The sequence below is a fragment of the Argiope bruennichi genome, chromosome 10, assembly GCF_947563725.1.
Source record: "Argiope bruennichi chromosome 10, qqArgBrue1.1, whole genome shotgun sequence".
Classification (NCBI taxonomy): Eukaryota; Metazoa; Arthropoda; class Arachnida; order Araneae; family Araneidae; genus Argiope; species Argiope bruennichi.
This window is the reverse complement of record NC_079160.1, coordinates 68,877,339-68,900,784: the sequence shown is the minus strand read 5'-3', so window position 1 is coordinate 68,900,784 and position 23,446 is coordinate 68,877,339. Positions and strand designations below refer to the sequence as shown.

The 23,446-nt window shown below is 29.9% G+C and overlaps 1 protein-coding gene across 1 annotated transcript in view; it reads right to left on the bottom strand.

Moving 5' to 3' along the window:
- Nucleotides 1-21,731, bottom strand: part of LOC129988606 (patched domain-containing protein 3-like) — a 103,070-nt gene extending 81,339 nt beyond the window's left edge. Inside the window, exon 1 of the mRNA XM_056096866.1 lies at nt 20,360-21,731. Coding sequence (XP_055952841.1) covers nt 20,360-21,365 — 1,006 coding nt within the window. The 5' untranslated portion in view covers nt 21,366-21,731. The remainder of the gene's footprint in view (nt 1-20,359) is intronic.
- Between the last annotated feature and the right edge of the window lie 1,715 nt (nt 21,732-23,446).

Genomic DNA, 23,446 nt, shown 5'->3' with positions numbered 1-23,446 from the left:
GAATCATGAATAGCAGTGATAACATATCTCTCTCAACTGTCCATCCAATTATTTAACAAATAATCAATGAACTATAAAAAGCAACGGATGATAAGATTATTGGATTTCATGAAATTAAAATGGAAAATAGACAAACTAAAGAATTATGCATGTATAGCAGTAATTTAACTAGATAATTATTGGTGCATAAACAAGTACAGTATTAATAAACAGATGTCAAGATTAAATATAAAAGTTTACTTGTTATCAGTCTACTTCTATATATGATAATGGAATATAAGTGCATTGTTTATCAAATAATAGAAAAGAGCAAAAGATTAGGAATAACAATCAACATGTAGAAAATGTTTAGTTCCAGTTTCAAACAATAAGCTACTAAGCAAATTAAAACTGTGCTAAGTCACTCAAGATATTAATTAAATACACATTTAGTTAAAAAATCTTCTATAAAATAAAAAGCATGGAGTCCTTATTTTTCATTCGTCAAAATGAGTCCTTAACGATAAGCGATAAGCAAACTTACAAAAACAAGAGGAAAAATCAGTTCAAACAGAAATGGATTTTCCAACCCAACCTAGTTCTCCCGATTTTAGTTTCAATTCAAAACTCGTTGAATTGTGTTAATAGTGAAATTTAAGATTATTTTGATTGCAGGGTGGAATAAGTGCATAGAAAATTTAACTGGTATATGAATAAAAGAATTCCCTTTCAAAATATTATAGCACTTTCAAAGAACTTCTGAAATGATTCTTGTGGATACTTTAATACTTTGCATGAAATACATGACCGTATGTCACTATAAAACTATTTAATTTTTAGTGCCATATGGACATGCATTCATTTAAATCTAGAAGAGGTGTGCAAAATAAATAATTTTGACATATATATAACAAATACAATTTTTCCTCTTTAAACTAAATTCATTCTCATAATTTTTGCTTCATTAAAAAGCTACTTCAACAAATCTACTTCTATTTACGAATCGACTTTAATTTCTGATGATCAGTTTTCATTACCTAGAGATACATAAAATTTATCAGTCCCATAAAATTGCCGATATAAAACTATTAGAAATTAAAGATAAAATTGTCGTGAACGCCACTCAACGATGGGCATTATGTAGTATTTTTTCGTTTGCTGACCTCCACCACCCCGCCTTTTTTTTATATCAGAGTCGAAGAAAGTTTCGATTGTAGAAACCATTCGTCTGTGAGGATATACGAATACTCAGCACGCTTAATTCGGCTACCGTCAATTGGATAAATGTTCTTTACAGTTCATTTTGAAACTAATAAATTGGAAGCGCAGCTGAGATGGACTAATAATAAGGTCTCTGGTTGGTGACTGGATGGTTCCAGACTCCAGATAGCTCCCAACTAAGAACCACTGCATAAAAGGGTCTAGCGCGTGTCTTCTCGGTGTAGTGCTAAAGTTTAGAGAGGAGTTGCTACCTCAGGTGTCGTCCTCGTCATCTGACCGCGATTCAAAATTAAGAGGTCCACTCAAAATAATCCCAGTGTTATATTTACTCCCGTTTTTAAAACAATTAAACTGGAATAACACACGACGCCACCATCGTGGCAGAAATATATACAACCTCTTCCACCATCAACTGGGCCACGTAAATCATAAAACGTCGGATCAAGCATTTACCATACTGTGTAGCAGAAATACTTGGTTCTGCAGTGACGAATCATTTCACTCGCGTAGTACGATATATTATGTAGCCTCGGCATGAACAAAAATTAGAGGAATCCTCTTGTCCGAGTTAATAAGATCTGTTAATGCGTTTCCAACACGATTTCTTTCTATGACGAGGATGCAAGGTTACATTTTCCATTAAAATATAATAATTCAATTCCATCTTAAATTCATATTGTAGTCCATGCTAATAATAGTTAATAATTAGTTGCCTTTGGGGATTAGCCGGTTCGTCAAATTTAAAATTTAATGTAACTTATAAAAAAAATGTTCTAAACGACGCGAAAGTGCTAAGGACCGGATTGTAAGCAAAGGTTAGAATGCAAGTTACGGAATAGGAAAAAGCGATATAATTTGCACATTTATTATATTACAACCAACTACGCTAACGAAGAACCAATTCCTGAGTCCAAACTAAGTCTGGATTTCGATAATTTTTTAATGAAAATTAGAAACTCCATGGCATGTGATCAATGTTCCCTGAACTTTCCTGTTTCGAGAAATGATAAAATAAAAATACTGATGAAGCCTCCAACCTCAACAACTAGATGAATTTTTTTTCAATTTTTCATTTTGAGTACATAGAAAACTAATCAGAATGTTCCACGTTTATTGTGCAAATATAATTTAAGATAGTTTTTTTTTCACTTGATACGATAATATGTAGATAATCAGAGCCAGTTAACATGACTAAATGCTATTAATATCCTGGGATGCGACTGATAGCCGAAGGAGAATAGTCTAAAATCCTTACTTTCAGTGGCAAGGCAGAAATTTGCTTCGTCTGTTTTCAGAATTTCACTTTTTCTCGAAATCATATTCCACTCAAAATTAGTTTTTAAAAAAAAAAAAAATAATCTACGATAGCTTTCAAATTCATTTGAGATATGCATTATTTTGTTCTACATTTTTTTTTACATGACATTAAAAATTCTAATGAATTTGTTTCTTATAGCAGGCATTATTTAAGACGACTTCTTTTCCAAACATTCATTTCCTAATTTTAAAGACCAGTCATAAGATAAGCAAATCTTTCTATATAGATAAACATTCCGACAAACAATCTAATACAGCACCGACTGCGCATAAAAGAAGTGAATGAAATTCTTCCTAAAGTTGAAATTAAAAACAGTGTCCCACATTTCCCTGGATATATGGAACACGAAGAATCCAAGGGTGTTATGGAAGCATTCAACGTTCGCGCATGCATTGAAGCATGAAGAGCCTTGCGCTTCCGGTTAAAAAGAGAATCGCAACCATCGCTGTTGAGAAGCCAGACGTGAAAACTAAAAGCACAGGTTTGAAGATATAAAAAATAATAAAAGGACATGGAAGATCCTTGTTTTTTGCTTTAAGAAAAAGAACCTTTCTTGAACATTGGGAACACATCTGTGCTATCGTTTTAAGGAGTGAGAACAAAGGGTTTTTAGGACGCCAAGTAAGAGCCGCTATTAACAAATACGGACTATATTTTACAGATGTAGTTTTGAAGTGAACTTTTCTGTACACATGGAATTAAGAATGATGTTGGGAAAACTATGCCATTTAGAAACGTTCATCTAAGAATGTTTTTAAGATAGATTTTCTGTTGCCATTTACTTGGTTAAAATACATAATATTCGAAAAACGGTTTGCAAGTATCAAGTACTTTTTTTGCTGCGATTTATCATTGTTTTATGAAATTATGAACCGTTTGAATGAAATTTATATTTTTCAAAAATAATAAAATTTACACTATTTAAATTTCTTTGTCCATATCACTCTGAGAGATCAGAAATTAGTTCTATAAAAAAAAGATTTACGATTTCATTTCAAACTTTTAAGCGATTCTCAATCTTTAAAATAATTGATTTAGTAAAACAAAATTCTAAAAAAATATTGATGATTTGAAATGGGTGAGCTAAAATATTGTTTTGATGAATCATTACTGCTTTCTTTGAAGCGCGAAATCATTTTAAAAATAATAATATATAGATTTACACAAAAGAGTAAGTGCGTTTATAAAACATTGAACCACGTTTAAAATTTACGCTAAACACTTACAATCGGGAAAGCACTTGAGGTTTGGCTAATCTATCATGTTTAACAAATCTATGAAATTCATATCTCACGACTAGTTTTAGGCTATTAGGACTATGCCAAGTATATTTCAAGAACCTCCCCCCCCCCCTCCCATCTGAGAAAATATAGCAATATCTTTTTATTTTTAATAATCTAATACTTTTTAGAATAAATTTATATGAAACAAGATGAAAATTCACGGCTGCCTTTTATGTTTCAACTTGGCATACCCACGATAAGAAACACTATTTAAGTTGGACCAAATTTAATTCTGAATTTTATAACTGAGGTACAACTTGAAAAATAAATGCATCTCTTGGATCTTCATTTTTACATTCGAAACAATTAACATTTCTATTTGATATAAGAAATCAAGGATGAGAATTTTCCATAAACCTCTTACACCTTAAATATCTTTTTCTTCGGATTAATAAAAGGAAAGACTTCTTTAAAAAATTCGCAATTTGCTATTAAAATAGAAATTTAAAACCTAAACATTCTGCCACCTTAGAATATTAGTCTTTTAAGCTAATTTATCATTTTATTTCTTCGAGCCACACCATAGAGTTCCATAGCAGTTGTGAACGTTAAAAAATAAAAATAAAAATGCAGTGAATAAAACAGAAAAGCGTTCATCTGATATCAGATAAGAACAGCTTACATTAATTTTTATTCTTAGATTTCTGATAAGTAGAAAAAAAACTGTTTATGAAGTGCAGATAAGCAACATATTTTTTTCCCAATTTCCATGCCCTTAAGAACCAATATCCCAGCAATTAATAAACATGTGTTGCTCTGTTTTTCGTGTCGCTCAATAATGCACCGGTTTTATGACAAATGGCCAAGCAGAGACCAGCCGAAATTAAAAACTGCTCATAATTTACATACATTCGAATCGGGAAAATTGTACGACCTGGATATTATTTCTGTTGAGCATAGTGGAATATCGCTTCGCTAAACGCAGCCACAGCCCAAAGCTCACTAACAGACCGGTGAGTATAGACGTGATCGGCATCCAAACAAAAAGGAAACAAAAACTTCTGCCGATAAGACTGTAAAGGTAAAGACAGCATTACTGTCTGTCCACGACAAGAATACTGCTAGACATTCGTCTATGTTTACGGCGGGCGCTATAGAAACAGGTTGCGGTAGGGATGATCCATTTTCAATGGGTGGAATCGGAAAGAAGTCTGGGGGGGGGGGTATTCTTTTTCTTGGCGTCAATGTGAAGCGATAACAGAAAATCTATTGCTCATTCGTCTTCTCGCTTTAATCGCAGTTGCACGTATCTTTATATTCGCTTAACTTATTTCTTTTATATTTTATTAATCTTTTCTTTGGTTAATATTAACTGCATTTTATTATTTAATATTTTCTTTGTCTCGTAAATTTTGACATCCTTTAAAATGCCTTTTCGATTTAAGAAAGGAGAGACTTTAAAATCACAAGCACGGAAAATATAGAAATCCATTTCAGATTATATTTATAAAAAAAATGCACAGTTCAAACTTTTAAAGCAAATTATACTCAGCTGTTTGTATAAGTAAAATTAATTGATCATTCATTTTGAATTTTTTATTTGAAAAGTGTATTGAAAATTTATTAAAAAAAAGTTCTTGCAGGGAACTTTGAATTCCATTATTTTTTAAACAAGTATATTTCATAATTCAGTATTTTATTTTCATCGAAATTATTGAGTAATTTCCTTAAATCTACAGGTATAATTAATTTAGTTATCTACTATCACAATCATTGTCAAGATAAAAAAAAAATGAGGAGGGGAAAAAAAACCCGTTGTTTTAACCTTTTGCTCTTAGTGTTAAATAATAATTATGAGAGAGTATTTATAGTTTAAAAAAAAAGAATTACTTTGAAATTCAAAATAGTGATTCTATTATGCTATATGAAAATATTTAGAGATTAAAACGATTTAATTTCTTTTCTGGAATTGAATGAGTATATGCAATTATTAAGAAGTAATTCTATTAAATTTTTATCGCTAAATATTATTCAACTATATAATGGTATGAAAAAATATTATATTATAGGTAGCGCATTACTTTTTTTTCAATAAAATAAAGAAAAATAGTCATTTATTGAGACTTGTTGTCTCGCCTCTGTAGTTTCAATAGCTTTCCTTCTTAACTAGGATTCCAAGAATCTAAAAATTGTATGCACGTTAATGTGAGTTAGAAGGATTAAAGTATTTAACGAGATTCCTTTCTACTCAGGTGCACTGATTGTGATAGTAAAACGGTAGCAGATATGTATTCTCAAACGGTATTGATAGGCTTTGAATAGAAATGTGAAGAACATTAGGAGTGAAGAATTTTCAACCCCGAAATGATAAAATGCATGCAGGAATTTGGATCCTTTATTGCTTCGAGGATACATTGAAAGGAAAAGCTCATTTATCACTCTTACTTGAATTGACAGCTCGTGAGAAAATTTTTTCTTTGAAATAATTGTATTTCTTTTTCAAGCCGGGGGAAATGAATAAATGGTAATCTGGAATACAAAAACAAACTTTTACCGCGTTTTTCGTAGAATAATGTAAAGCGATATTGGGCTTATTTAGTTGGGTTCCTTTAAATCTGGGACATCTGGCACGTGCATGAATGAACACTTGAATTATCTTCAAATTCAGAATACTTTTACATATAAACTTTGCGAAATTAATTATGCTGTAAAAAGCTTGTGCATATTGAAAATAAGTTACAAATCACAGTTTGATTTTTAAAAATCTGAAAATTGATAGTGTGGTAATCGTTAATTTTGTGTTTCGGGAAATAGTATATACATCAGAAAAATAAATATAAATTTGGAAAGGTTTCAAACCTATTTAACAATGAGCATTTTACTTTAAAACAAAATAAAAGCACTTTTATAAAATTTATGAAATAAGTACGATTAATTATGTTAAATTAGATTACCTCGCGTTTGCTGCGGAGAATTTGATATTAATAACTTATATAAATTTAGAGCAAATGAAATGAAGACGATTAATGTTTTGTCATGCATGATTTTACTTCTTAATTTTTTTTTTTTTTTTCTTCTTGTGTAGTCGTTAGACATACAAATATTTATTCAGTTTTTCTATTTGATTTGTTTTGTTCTTTGTATACATATGACAGGAATGCCGGATATTTTCAATATTCCGAGTATGCAAATGATTTTCAGCTGAGTGAATTATTTTTTTAAATTTGTTTTCAAGAATTAAATGCAATAATACCAAATATCGCCACTTTGGCGCTTAACGTGCCAATGTAAGAAACTTGAATGAATTTCTACCTCTGCGAAATGAACTCTTCCTACAGTAACCTGTTTCTATAACGCCCGCCGTAAACATAGACGAATGTCTAGCAGTATTCTTGTCGTGGACAGACAGTAGGTTAAGAAACTAGTTTGGAAAGGAAAAAAAAAAAAAAAAAAAAATCCCGTGACCCGCCGGCGGGTAAAAATCGCCTGAATGACCCAGCGACGGCAGATTGCACAGCAATAACGGGCAGGAAAGTTAACTCTCACGGAGGAAGTGGAATGTAAACATTCCTCACAAGATTGACTTGACAATTCTACAGGTTCAATTCCGTTTACAATAGCACTTCAGTGATTTTATTGTTATTTTCTTCTGAGAAGTCAGCCCGTTTCAAGGCATTTAAGATTAAATTTATGGGTTGACTTTTTTTATTAATTATAAGAGCCATATATAAGGGTTATAGATACTAAACAATTGATATTTTTTGTTTTCAAGTTTCCAAAACAATTGTTTTTCTAATTCGCCTTGTCCCTTCTATTGTTAAAATATCTTAGGAATTAATTTTTTTTAGCTCATTTGCCAACAATCAGCTTGTAAAATCCATAAACAATACTAAGAATGAATTCGAAACCACTGTAAACACAAATTCGCAAATGGCACACATGCAAAATTATGAAGAATTACAGTACTAGATCTGTTCTCAAATTCTGTTAAATATGGATGACATCTCAAATCTCGAATTTTTTCTAGCTGAAGTCAAAAGTTTTTTTTTTCCAACTGGTTATTTATCGCATATAATCAAGAGTTGAGAATTCAATATGAAAAAGATTACCAAAATTTAATTTCATGATAATCAATGACATGAAGATTGCCTTTACAATCAAACGACCTAAATTTAATTTAAAAAAATTAAAAATATATATTTTCTTGCTAAAACCTATTGTATTACGAAAAAAGTGGAAGATATGAAACAATGCAATAAATCCATTGATAGGAATTAGAAAAATTCAATCTCTTCAGGGGCAAGTAAGTGTACATTTTCTCTTTAACAAATTTTAATGAAATTAAAAAAAAAAAAATCAAACTTAGTAATTCGGTTTTTCTGGCTTGTCCTATTGCTAACACTACAAAATACATAAATAATTTCTTTAAAAAAATCACTGATTTTTATTTAAAAATTTGTTAATAAAGAGCTTAAACCAATTTTAACAGGTACAATGTATCGACAAAAATCGTTGAAGCAATTTAGGGTTGCAGACCTCTATGAAACAGCAACGAAATGCGATTATTCTAGAATAACGATTTACAACTGTAAGACAAATTGCAAATGAATTAATTTCATTTAGGTTTTCTGCTTGCGAAAACCTATTATTTAAAAGGAACTAAAATCTGCAATCGATGAAAATTGTCTTCGAGGCCATTCGTCCATGATATAAAAGTTCGTAATCAAAAGAATGGCGACTCGCATACCTTTGAATCAGTACAAGAAACTCCTTACAACTGCAGTTAAATAGCAGAAAAAAAGCCGATTGATTCCGATATTCGAGTTCCGGCACACATTAAAGTAGGTGGTTTCAGAATCAATCAACCATGTGTATTCCTCCCGTAGAGTTGTTCCATTTCAGTAACATGCGTCAGACTTGACGGATCAGCTTTCATAAAATTCCATTCCCAAATGAAATAAAAAATTCGAAGCATTTCAATAATTTTTTGAAACATTTAATGAGAAAAACTTTATTCGAAATATCGTAACAGGATATTTTAGGCTTGATTAGTTTATTTTTAAAAAAATATTTATTCTTAATTATATAGCAGCGGTATATCACATTCAAAAAATATTTTTAATAGCAACGAGAGTATAAATTCAGTAATTAAAACAAAAACTTTTGTACAGTATGCTTAAAATATTTCTAAAAACTTATGAAAGTTATATAAAGAAATCGTACGGAAATAAATTAAAAATTGCCAATTTTAAGTGTTAAAGACTTTTTTGGGCAGTTAGACGTTTCGAGGTTATTGAAGTTATTGATTATTATCCTTTAAAATTTCGTTTTTATAAGAAAAAACTAAGTTTCATAAAAATTTCATTAAAAAAAAAAATCTAAATAATTAAACATTTTTAACAAACACCTAATACAAAAAAAAAAAAATTATGAACCAAATTTGGTAGTTTCAGGTCCAAGGATTCCTCATATAAAACATTTTGAATGATTTTCCAATTGTGCATATCGCAATTTACAGACAATATTAGAGCCTTCCATAGCATCCTATTAAAAAATACACTTCACTTGTATCAAATGAGTTAATTGAAATATGTCCTGCCATTTGGATACACATTTTAAGCGATTCGATTAATGGAATCGATGAATGCTAACTTAAAAAACAAGACAAGCTTGACATTCGTTGGATATCTAGCTGTATAAAATATCACAGCGCAGCTGAAGACTACAGCATGTTCGTTGCAATTGATTATGTTTGTGATTAAGATCATTTATCTAATCAGATTGCGTCTTCTTAATTATCTCTTAAATGTAATGGGAGGAATCATCTAATTAGATTGGTTCAAATTAAAGTGAATCTCAGGTGAGTCCCCGGCAGGCAATATCACAAATTAGATGAATAATAGCAATAGTTATGCGGCTTTGACGTCACGACAACCAGTCTTGTGACAAATTTGTTTTATGTCAATAAAAAAATGAATTAATATTTACTTTTTGAAGAATGCAACTTGCTAACTTGATTCCATTCATAGAATAAATTTGCTTCTATCAAATATAAAAAGGCAATTAAATGCCACATGAAGGTGGTAAATCGAGAATCGATTACCTCTCATTTATATACATCTGTATATCAAATACAGTTTTTTTTAAAAAGCCAACAATTAAAAACTTTAAAATTTGGGATATTGGCATTTTAATAATGCAATGAGAATTCCAGTATACATCTGTCATATTTGCAACTTATGAGCTGATAAGTTAATTAGTATTTATTGCTTTTTTTAATATTACAGCCAAAATAGGTCTCCGACATTCTTAAAATGTTTCTTTCATGAAAATCTTTCCTTTTTGAAATTAACCATTAATGTATTTGCGCATATACTCTTTATCGCTCGTTAGCAGATAAATAATATAGATTATGATAGAATTTTTATGCATAGATATCGTAACGGATAGAAAAGTTTATCGCAAGATTATACATGGATAGAATAAGAATAGAGGAAGTAAGATTTGAAATCTTCGAAACATAAATTTTAAAAATTAAAAATATTTTATAACTATATATGTAAAAAAAAAAAAAAATGCATTGCTATCGCTTTATCACAATTTGTTCGCGAAAATGGATTAACCCTTCGTACGCCTATGTCCATTCTAATTGGGCATTGTTTCTGGATGCATCGTGTTTATATTCGTATTAGACAATGATTATTATAATAATTTTCATATAAATTTTAAAGAATTATAATCATACAACTATTAGATATCTAGCATTAAAAGGAATACTTACACTCGCAAATGCATAGTAATGCTTCTCATTACTTTTCAGATTGCAGAGGATTAATGGCTCAAAAGTGTAAGCTATTAAAAGTATGGTTATCATTTAATCCATACTTAAATTGAGACAAAACAAGCGTATTTAATTACACGATTTTATGCATGTTACGATACAACAAACATTGTAAGCTAAATTAAAAAAATACTTATTCAAGGAATAAACTATTTAAGAAAAACTCTACTTCATTTACTTTTTTCGCACAAAATAAAAATGCATTTAATTATTTTCCTAAAAATCATTTTTAATAAAATATTCACATTGAACTTACTGTTCCGACTACATTTATTGTATATACTAATAAATTACATCACGTTTTAGTTTTCAACCTTCATTAATAATTAAAGAAAGTTTCAGACGTCATTTCTCATTGTATTATGAATTGCATATTTTTTTAATGATTCATTCTTTCATTTCCGGCTCTTCAAACTTTACCTAGAAAAATGCAAGTAAGTTTCTTCCTAAAAGACGGAAGCTGACCATCCAATATTTGAATTTTCCAAGGACATAAAAACGTCAATGTCACATATTGGTGGACTCGTGATAACAATAAAATTGTTATCCAGGACTTGTGGCAACTATAAATGATAATTAGTTGCATTGGCTGTTAGGTATTATATCGTTGTCCATAGCAAAGACCTTGAGGAAAGCCTTTAGATTCCATTCAAAAGGACAGAACTTACGTCTAAGTTGCGTACCTCTCTTATGCTGTTAAAATTTTCTGATACAATGAAATTTCTATTACGCTCAAAGTATAAAATCATGACATAAACAATAGAAATTTTTAAAGATTAGATAAAAGTTTTGAAGGTCAAAAGAGCTACATGTTGATTAAAAATGCAGAAATATTTTCTTATTTCAATAATTTTTGGAGGTAAAAAGTGCAATATAGTTTTATCTGCTTAAGCTCTTCGTCTACTAATTTGTTTAATCTTCTAATTGGATGACACATCCTCTATTTGAGAATTGTGAGTCTCCTTCATATAACAATATAAAGGACATTTGAGATACTGAGGCTTCATTAAGTGATTTTAGCATTTTAAATGACATACTTTCACCAAATTTAAATACTGAAAATTTAATAATTCAGTGCACGTGTTTGACATGTCATTATAATGTATTTCGGAGAATCTATTTTTCTGAACTTTTTGTATATACTACAGTATTTTTGAAAGAAAGTTTTAAACTCTCACTTAAAGTTGGGAAAAAAAATATCATGACATGACCTCAAAGAAACATTTTCACATGTAAACATGATAGTTTCTTTCAGTGCATTTTTCAGTTTCTAAGCAAAAAAAAAAAAAAAAAAAAAAAAAGAAAGGCACAACAATTTGAGTATTTATGAGAAATTTATATTAACGTTAATCGAGAATTTGAAAATTCCCAAAATTAACTAAAAAATAATTAAATTCTAAAAATATGAAAGAAAATCAATTAAATGCAAATTTGAGACATTTCTAGCAAGATTTGTAATACTATTTGCACTTATTTAAGGTTATAAACACAGTAATAAAGGAATAGAGAATTGCCATTAAGGTTAAAATGATCAAAAATTCAACTTGTGTAATTTGAATTCTTTTTCTATTGCATTTTAAAATGTAATATATGTATTATTAAGAAAAGCATTATTAAAGTCATGTATTGCATTACGTTTAATCAAATTTTTCTCTGAAGGCGGCTATAGCTTCAGTGCCTGCCTGGGTTATAAATAGAAGTAACTAGGGATAAAGATATGAATATATTTTTGATAAAATAATAAAACTCTTGATGCCTTTCTAAAAATCTTTACGAACTGGATTTTCAATAACACAGCTGCAATTTGCACTAATGTTCAAAGTAAATGAACAATATAGCCGACGTATCGAAACTGATTACAACGAAACGGGTTCAGTTGTCGAATATTTCCTCCAAAAATAAATCGAAAGAGCAATTATGTAATATTTTCAATTATTTAGTACACTACTTTATACCGTAGAAGTTCTCTTTTGGAATAGAATCGAATCGAATAAGATAATTTTAAGATTTTTTAAATTATAAACACTTTATTTGGGATTCATTAATGCTTCATTAGAAAATAGTTTCTCGATGGTATATTCTTTTGATTCTAATTTATATAATACAAAATTTAACCTGCTGAAGTGGTCCTTCCTAAACTTTGCGTACTTTATAATACGGTATTAAAAAGTATTATTGAATTAGTAAGGGCAATACTGTTACACAAGAGCCTATTAGAGCGATTAATTGCTTAATCTTTGGTGATTAATTGCTAAAAAGACACAAAACCTAGAAAACTTGTTTTTTTTCCCCGATCGATTACAAATCAAAATTTTATACACACTACAACTGCAATCACAAAATTACATATTTCACATATTTAAAGTCATTGCATTTTAGAGCTGTCGCATTTGCATGCTTGCGAAAACACAGACTGATAATCAACCCTTTGACGGATTTACTTTCAAATTTGATACATACTACACTTCAGACGCTAAACTTTAGTCGACAAATTTTATTTACCTAGCTCTTTACATTTTGTAGATACCGTGTTCACTTTTTATTCAGACAGTCAGACTTCATTTGAACAGATTTTGCTCAAAATTTGATAGAAATGTACAAATTTGAGATAGACTATATATCCCATTTCATTGCTTTTTTTTCTTTCCAGTTTTTGTGTAAATGTTTTCACAAACAGACCAAAAGGTAATTCCGAAAAGTTGTGCTTCGGATTCATTTAGGTTTGAAACGTAGAGATTTATTAAAATCTCGAATTCGAATTTTTTGATAATGACAAAGCTTTCTCTTGGTGCACTTCGTATACAAGAAAGTAGAAAGGATGGAAAATCCTGCTGTGCATTTTATTCAATTCCATTTACAAGAAATGCAATAGATACTCGTTTCAATTCTGCGATGAATTTTGATATTCAAGTTCCAACCAAAAAAAATTTGAACCATGATCATTTTAGATGAAAACTTTAAAAGCTATTGGCGATTCTTTGAAGAGGAAAACCCTGTAGGAGTGCTCAATTAATGTAATTGCAATTCCGGTTCAATCGATATCACTCCACTTTGCATGAAAGAACCGTTGCTAAACAACTCGAATCATGCTTAATGGATGAATGAATGCGCGATAGAATGAAATCCTCCTGTTGTGGTTCCAGGTGTGCGCACCGATATTTACGCTATTGAACACGTGTGTATTCGCTCCAATTTACCATTCTCACGCAACTTTTTGCGCCGGCTTATAGGAGGGAAATGAAAAGTCGATATTTTCAGGTCAATATCTCGTGAAACAGTAGGCAACTTAATGTTGGTTTTAAACAAAAGAAATGGCAGTTACCGGAAGAATGAGAATTTCAACTGGAACTGGAAATTTCCTAACTGAACAAAGATTTCGTCAAGATGATTTTTGAGACCATTTATTTTGAGTTTGTTATTTATGGACCACACTTGATGATCAGCAATAAATCATGCTCACAAAGGATCTAAGGTGTGCCGCTCTAGTTTAAATTTGGAATTTATTGCTATCTTATAGAAGGTCATGGCAAAGACAAGACGTCTATTTCAATGCGTTTATACAATGCGAATGATGACACATGTGATGGCTCTATTAATGTCAAGGAATTGATCAGCTTGAAATCTTATTAATTTTGATAATAGTTTGTTTTATTATGTTTAAATATGTTTTATAATGGATAGATTATTTATGAAGCATATAACTAGATTGTGTATAAAAAGTCTAATTTTCAATGCCAGTGTATAAGGAATGGAAAGAAATTACTTGCTGTAACTGCAAGCATTTCGACAAGAATATTGTTTCAGAAAAATTGAAATTTTCCGCCAAGTTAAAAGAATGTCACGTATATTTATATTAAAAATTAGGGTTACTTAAGAACCTGTTCTCCATCCTCAGTCACTGTTCAATTTCATATGCAGGTTATTATAAGTGAGAGCCTTCTTGCATTCATTCACCTCCCATTTTCATGAAAAGTTCATAGAAAACTTTTGATTCTGCAAAATCCTCGCGGAAAACAAAACCTATGACAAGGTATCCCCAACTCTAAGCAGTGTATTTATTTCGTCAATTTTCATTTTATTTGAAAATATATAACGTTAGATAAGAAATCAACGATCGCTTGCTACATTCCATCCTTCATTTTCCAGAGATCTTATACGATCCCGATATTGAACCAAGCCTCAAAATTAAACCTCCAACTATTTTGCCAATTTTATTCACCACTTTGCATGTACAATAGATAAAATAGAATGAATCTATATCGATTACGCATTTATAATTTAAAATGGTAATTACGAAAAAATGTAGTTCATAAAAATTAGTTGGCACGACTAAATATCATTAATAATGTGGGCAAATAGTTGATGGCGGCTTTTATAATTCACGATAAAGAAATTTTACTAAAATCATTTTATGCTAAGTGATGCACTTCAAATGTACTTCTACACATATTTCGGAACTCGCGCCCAGTATCGGAGAACAAAGGCAACTGATTATAAATGTTAAGTGATATTTGTAGCAACGCGTATGCCAACTATAATATGTTCACTGAAAATAGATTTCAATTCTATTTTAAAAGAAAAATGAAAAATGCATTATATTGAAAACACAATGGCCAAATTATTGACAGAGAATCTGATTTAAGTATCTCACAATCTAAGTTTCTCATTTCACATTTTTTTAGATCAAATTACATCGGATTGCATAATTTAATACTTTTCTCAAATACGAGTTGGGAAAAAAAAGATTAATTACATATGAATACACGAATTTTCCTTTAACATATTTCACTCATTGAAAAATAAGTGAATAAAAAAATCGGTAAAATATATCAGCGCAATTCAAATTGGCCACTGTCGTAACTTAATTACTTGAAAATTTAAAATGTTTTTAAGAATAGTATCATACAGAGTATCACCATTTTAAATTTTCATTAAGAAAATTATAAGGTCATTTAAAGCCCAGTTTTCATCAAAAAAATACTTTTTCTACCTCAACAATGCTTTCAATAATTTTTCCAACTCTGCAGAAAAAAAATATATGTGCAATCCACTTTGTATTATTACAAGTTACGCGTAATTGTAGCTCTCTGTATTGTCCGAATCGCCAGTGGTCATTCATATGCTAAGAATACAAACGTCGGAAAGTAAATTGTTTGGTAGCTATGGCAACATGAAGGGAGATGATTTGTCCTCCAATCCAAGAGATCCTCTGCTTTATCTTCCGTTGTTTAATGTTTCCGTAAACAGTAGCTTTACACAAGAAATAAAGAAAATTTCGCGTAAAACGTGATAGTATTGTTTTTGCTGTCATTTTTCTCTAAAATAGGTTTGATAATACCTCCTCTTCGTTACCTTCAGAGGAACTTATTAAGAGTGCGGGAATACAAAGCGGCTAGGGATTTGAATTATATTCCCTTTGTCCAAGTTGTGAAGCAGGATTTAGATACATGTTCACCAGATGACACGGTGAGGAAGAATTTAGTGAAATGTTTATAGGTTTTTCTAAAAGACCTTTATGTTTTGTTTGAATACAAAATTCGTTTCTCTTATGCATATGTTATCTAACTTATTATGAAAGAGCAGCGTCCAGTATGACTCAAAAGGCTCATTTTTAAATAGTTGCTATTTCTTTTTTTTTTAATTGGAACATACTTTAAATGAATTTTGAAAATATTTTAGAGTATAGCAATTTTTATTGAATCGTCTGTTAATAAGAAGAGAAAATTAAAATAATATTGAGAAGTTCATCAAGATTTTAAAGCACTAATTAAAATAGATTTTTTAAAACAAGGTTTCTTTAAAAAAGAAACAAGTTTCAACTAACTTTCTTTAACTTTCTTCTTAACTTTCTAACTTACTTTAACAAGTTTAAAGAAACTTTCTTTAAAAAAGAATACAAAAAGGCACAATATCTATAACTGACATGATGTAGGGTGCATATGGAGAAATCATTCAAAATTCTCCAAGGTCACGTGTAGGATCAAGTGGTAATTTGTTTTCTTAGATAATAATAGTTCAATAAAGAAGAATTTTTAAAATTGAATAGAATTTTTAAAATTGAATAGAATTTTTAATATTAATTAAAATATTAACTTGTTTTTACTATTTTTTAAGCATGTCATTACATAAAAGTACATTACAACATATAACATATTAATCTTTTTAAAACGCTTTCAGGAGATATACATTTTATTTCCTTGTAATTTTTTTCCTTAATTTTGATAAGATTTTAAGAAGTTTCAAATGTTTTTAATGCTAAAAATAACTTACTTTAGCCAAAATTAATACATTTTTAAAAATTGACATATTTTGAAATTACAAATAATTGAGAATGAGATTTAAGCGATTAAGATGAATATTTGATGAAACAGAATTTTCCCATTTATTCAGCAATACCAAATCCTATTGCTAAGGAATTTCGAGACATTCCTTTACCACATGAAGAAAATTCATAATCTTTCAAATTGATTTCTACTTTTCGTTTGTACAGGCAAACTAAAATTGTAATGTTTAATAAAAAAAAATCCAATGATTGATTGTTTTAAACTGTTTCCCTTTTGCTTCCATTTTAAAATAGTCAACTTTATACAAATATAACAAACTCGTATTTTAAATAATGGCTTTTCTTATGTAAATTCCAGTAATCCACTTATTGTGAATTATTTTTATTTGAAACACTAATAAAATTTATCTGGACTCCTAATGCTAACAATCACTTAGCATGAATCGAGGTAAAGTGTTTTTTTAAGGGCACCTTTTCTTTTTTCTTCTTTTTCTATCATTTTTACATTTACCAGAATCTTGATTAAATTTTCAAAGAAAAAAATATTTTGGAACCAGTAGGAACTAGCTCGACGACACGACTGGGTGGATATTTCTTTTTTCTTAGTCCTCAGGCATTGACCTAACAACCTAACGGATTGTTTATTTCACTGTCGAGTAGAAATCGAATTTCTGCATATTCGTCCAGCCTTTACTTCCGCATGGGATGTTTTCATAAATAAAAAAAGCAACAATTCGATTCCCTATCCTTTTGCAGTCAGATATGCAAAACCACCATGCCACGTATATTGCATACTACACACCCGTAATTCGCATATAATATGGTAACAACAAGGAACTCAGTTCAGGTAATTGCACAAACCAGATGTAAATACCCGTCATCTTGCATAAATCGCACACTATCTTAATGCTTTGTGTTACGGATTTCAAAACTGTCACATATTCATGTGACTTATCAAGTGGGGACGAATTTATTACAGTATAACTTCCATTGTTGAAGGGTCACATATAATACGATAACAAAAAGGAACTCAGCATGAAAGTTTTATAAATATTTGAAAACATTAAGATGAATAAATAAATTGAAAACTAAAATATTAAACTGAAAATATTTGAATTTATGCAATAAAACATTTGTTGCAAAGTAAAAATATCCATTTAGAATAATATCTTACAGTTGCCACAATCTAACAGCTAAAATAATGGCTTAAAACAATAAACCTAAAATTTTGCCATAATCATTCAAAGGGGGGTAATAAACACAAACGGAATAACAGTTTTGCAATGAAAGTACAAATAAAAAAAATTCATTTGATTTTACAAAAGCATTTGCAACAATAGTTTTGAACATCGTCCAAGGATTCTTTTGGAAAATATTCCATCTTTTAATCAAAAATAATTCTTTCAAATATTCCCAGCCTTATTTGCGACAACACATAGACCTTATTCTAAGGTCATTCATCTGAAGTAACTAAATTTGCAGAATCATAAAACGTGATTTGAATGTGTAAAAGGAAGTCGCCTCGTTTGGCATAACGCATTTTCTAATTTCATTTCCCCTTCTAAATCTCTAACCACCATGAATTGTCAAAAACAGTTTCAAATTGCTCAGAAAATTAAACGAAATAAATTTCAAATCCCTTAAATACCAGTCGATTTAGATAGATTAAAAATATTTTAATACTACTTTTTAGAGAAAATTTAAAAATTTAGTTTTGAACAAGATCGTTTTATAATAGATATCTGCAAGAAGGATGTAAAATACAAGAAGAGTCCATATTGGGAATAAATTCGGCTTTTAATACTACTTAATAAGATGCAAATCAAAGTCGATAAATAAAAAAACAAATCAATTCTGATCGGAATAAATAGTAAATTAAAACACGAAATGCTTGATTATAAATCTTACTAGGCTATAGATCAATCCTTAAATGATTTAAAGTGATCAATAAATAAATATATATATTTTCAAAATTTTAAAACGTTTATGCCTAAAACTGTAGCATTTACTTTAAAAACATGGATTAATGTTGTATATTTTGTGAATTTGAAACTGATTGAAAGAAAATATCATGTTCAACGTATGTTTTAGTTTTTATTAATTATTGAAAATTTTAAATTATTTTTCGTAGAGTGACTTTATACTGAAAAGCTCATCGATTGAAATAAACATTTTAAAATATCCAACATTTAAACGTCTTTAAAAAGTAGAAAATAAATACATCTAAATAAAAGGCTATTTCTAATTTTTTAACTTCAGTTTTTGAATAAAAGTGAAACCTTATTTTATGATAGAAATTTTTATATATTACTTTCAACTTCACAAAATAGTACATGGTTCCTTTTACATTAGTTTTCCTATTGTGAGTCAATTTATGCTTAAAATGGGGGTAAAAGTTAAGACACTAACTTCAATATTGAAAGTAACTTCTAACGCATGTGAAAAAAATAAATTTCTAAAATGTGTAATTCATTCATTCGTTCGTTTGCTATTAGTAAACATATTCATCGACATATTGAACAAGAAAAAATGAGCCATCAAACCAGGCGTAAAAGTTTAGTTAGATTACAAAATTTATTTTGTTATGAAAAAAAAAACAAGAAGTAAGTCAAACATCCAAGGATAAAAGCTATTTTTACAAGAGAAAAAAATTCTACATCACTCTTGAAACATTCGTTTTGATAATAATAACATAAAATATGCGAAATCGAAGCTTGATTGAAAAAAGGAACATTTGCATATTATTTCAATCATTAAAAATTCTTGTATTTGTTTTTATGAAATTTTATTCCTTTCGCAGAATTAATTGCATTACATACAAGAGAAAAAAAGTTTATTTAACGTGCAATTGATTACGCTTGCACACTTTAAAATTATTCTACTCGATAAAAATTAGGAATTTAACAAGCGTTTTTAATTGCTACATCAACGATTTTAGAACTCAAAATAATAATTTTTTCGAAAACTCAAAATTTATTAAAAAGGAATCTAGTTTTATATGATAGGAACATTCAATTAATTCTTACAATTGAGATTCTTTCATAGTTAATTTCCTGAAAATTCTTTTGATACGAGTGGCAAAATAGTGCAGAAATCAAAATTGTTCTTATCGATGCAACTCGGAGGAAAAGTTTCCTTAGTAGAGAAGAAATCAAAATTGAATATCGGTATCGAAGTATTTGCAATTCAACACTCCAAGATATTTCGGATGTTATTTAATAGTTATTTTGATTAATTCATTCAAGTTTTTTTTAAACTAGTTTTGTTATTTTTGGTAACAAGGTACACAATATCCAGAGTGAATAAATTTTCTTTAGGGTTTTTTTTTTACGATTTTAGCTACTTAAATGTATTTTTAAAAGTTAAAATATTTCTCAGTTATAGAATCAAAGTCTAAATAATATAGAAATTTTCTGGGAAAATCTGTAACTTATTTTTCCAATTCTTCATTTTATAGCAAGTTTTAAGTATAGTAATGAGAAAAAGAAACTTACCCAGCATGAGAAATGGTGCTGCTAGGTTTATTCCGATGAATTCCAAGTTAAAGTACATTATAAGACCAAAGGCCGCTCCTACACCCATGATAGAAGAAATGCATCCTATAACACCCAACCATGGTTTGCTGGTCACCCAGTCGGCCATCATACAGGTAACAATCGAGAAGGCCAACATGATGAATAAAGTTAGGCTAAGAAAAGGTACAACACTTTGTGTGTTTTTCTGCAATTCCTTTGTCAAGGTGTTTGAAACAAACATAGCCAGAGAGATTGTATCAAATTGGTCGTTCAAAGCTTCCACTGTCTCCAAGAACAGAGCTTCCCAAATTCGCGCCATTTTCTTCGCCCTGGGTGTACTCCAGTCAAGGTAATACATAAGATTTGCTGCACTACAATTGACGATTACACCGTTTTCGTCAGTCACCACACCACCTAATGCACCACCCAAGAAGTAGACTCTGTTTGGGGTCTCCATCAAGGGAAAGGTCATGGTCACATTTGGATCGTATTCCATTCTTCGAATTCGGGACTTGAAGTCTAAGACATCATTTTGGAAACAATGCCCTCCTAATTTCCTGGCACATATATCTTCATAACGCCACAGCCTATCTTCGTAGTCGATGGTAAGGTTCTGGACTATCATGTTAAGTTCGTCTATTTCGTCGAAAATCTCCCCTCTAAGGACTGTTTCTCCATCACGTGGAACTACAATAACACGACCGAAGTGGCCAGGCCGTGTTATACGTCCCAAGTCAAAATTTTGCGATGAATTCATGGGAAACAGGGTCTCTACAATCCTTCGTTCTACCTTCGAACGTCCATTCGTTGGTGTAAACAAGTACTCCGGGTCATCTTCGTATCTTATTCTTTGCCAACCAGACCCGAATAGAGCTGCAACAAGTATGGGAACGATTACAAAGTACCCCGGTTTGTCTGCTATTTCACGTCCTAATTTTCTAAAAAGAGTGGATACCAATCTGTCCACAACGTTGCAAGCAACCATTTTGATTAAACACTTTTCACAATCCTTTTTTCCCAAATTAACAACTCCAGTTACTCACAAACAAATTCAAACAGATATCAAAGTTAAATATTTCTCGGAGTCAATTCACTGCACCATCTTTTTTTCTTTTCCTATTTCAAATTGCAAGCAGAATAAAAACAATATCTACAACCTAATTCTTCAAACACGCACTAACACCGTATCCAAAAGCCACTTTCATGAAACAAACTATTAACAATGTAGTATACTTATAAAAGACCATAAAAAAGAGACGTTGAGTTGTTATTTCGATATTAACGTCATTCTCTTGTAATCCATATATCCATCGTGTCAACGGAGGTTAGTGCAAAAGCTCAGCCCACAACCACAGAGAAACACTGAATGATCTCAAGCATTTTCGGATCGTCTGCCGCAGGTGAGAAGGGTGACGTCATCTTGAAAAACGACCAATGAGTTAGCAGGCCACTGGAGTTTTCGCTCTTTTTTTCTGCATTTGATTCTTTTCCCTCCGTGTTCCGGTTGCGCGAATTTGTTTCGACAACGTCGTTAAGGTAATTATTTACTATCCACAACGGGGGTTATTGGAGGCGATGAGTTGGAAAAAAAAAGACGGAGGGAGAGGGAATCACTAGTAGTTTATTCGAAATTTTATTGTGTTTTATTGAGGGTAATCACTTTCGAATTCAATATATTCTGTAAAGTTCAATCTAAAATATGTCATTTAAATGTTCAGTTTTAAATGTTATAATGTGAAACGATAAAGTCAGTTTTAAATATTATATTATGAAACGATAAACTGTTATTTTTTTTATTCTCAAATAAAAATTCTCATAAATTTTCGATTTCTTCTATAAAAAGAAATATTTGAAAAAATATTCGCTTATTAAACCAGAAGTCCAACTATAGCTTTTGTCCAATAATTGTTAAAGCTTTTTTGGTTATGTAGGAAATACTTAAAATTTCAAACAAACGCCAAGCATTAAACCATTTTGATATTTAAAATTTCAAACCATCGCCAAGCATTAAATCATTTTAATATTTAAAATTAAGCCTTTAAAAACGGTTCTATATAATTCAAAGGCTTGTATCATTTTGACTGCAATTGTATATATAATTAAATTTCACATTATTATTATTTCTAATTTATGTGAAAAATTGAAATTCATGGAGAATGAACCAACAGTTATGGTAATTGAAATTCCTCAGTGTAGAAAAAAAATACTGTTTGAAGGTTTAAAGGAAGCTGGGATATAATTTTGTCGGGTTCTTCTTCAAAATTCCAAATCGCGTTGATATTTCTTAACAACTAAATCATTTTTATTATCCATTTTAGAAAATATTCAATTAATATTTTATCTAATGGAAGTGAGAAGGTATTTGAAACCTAAACGACAATTATCTTTAAAAATTAAAGGATTCAAGCCCATTCCTGAAAAAGATTTTCACTCTAAATCCTAACTCTCATAAAGAACGTTCTTAAACTGACGTAGCTTGAAGCGTTGATAAATATTTCTTTCTCAGTATCTGATAAAGTTAAAAAATTCTCCTTTCTCATTAAAAGCTGAAATGGAATTCCATGTAAGAAATCATAGCATTGATATCCAAGATTAAAATTAATACCGAAATGGGATTGGAAAATCTGAGAATAATACAAACTAAATTAGAAAGAGATTCACATCCGAATCTCTTCCGAATTTAAAAGCATAGAGGAATTAATTTTTTAATACTCTCATCATTTCGGATTTTTTAATAGGTTTTATAAGCTTTCAGTTGGTTGATAATCGCCAATTTTTTTATTCATGAATATTAAAGTAGAATTTATTCAAATAAATAAAATGAGCATTTTGAATTTAAGAGTTTCAATCAATTCTAAAATCAAATTGCTCACAAGTATCTCATTAGTTTTTATAATTGTGATTGAAAAGAATATTCAATATTGAAACATAAGTAAAAAAATATTTATGTTTATTTAGAGGCCATAATAAGTGAGGCACTAAGACTAGTTACATAATAGCAATCACTAACACTTAGTGATCAATCGTATTCTGTGTTTTACTTATATTCATTTAACAGTAAATGGA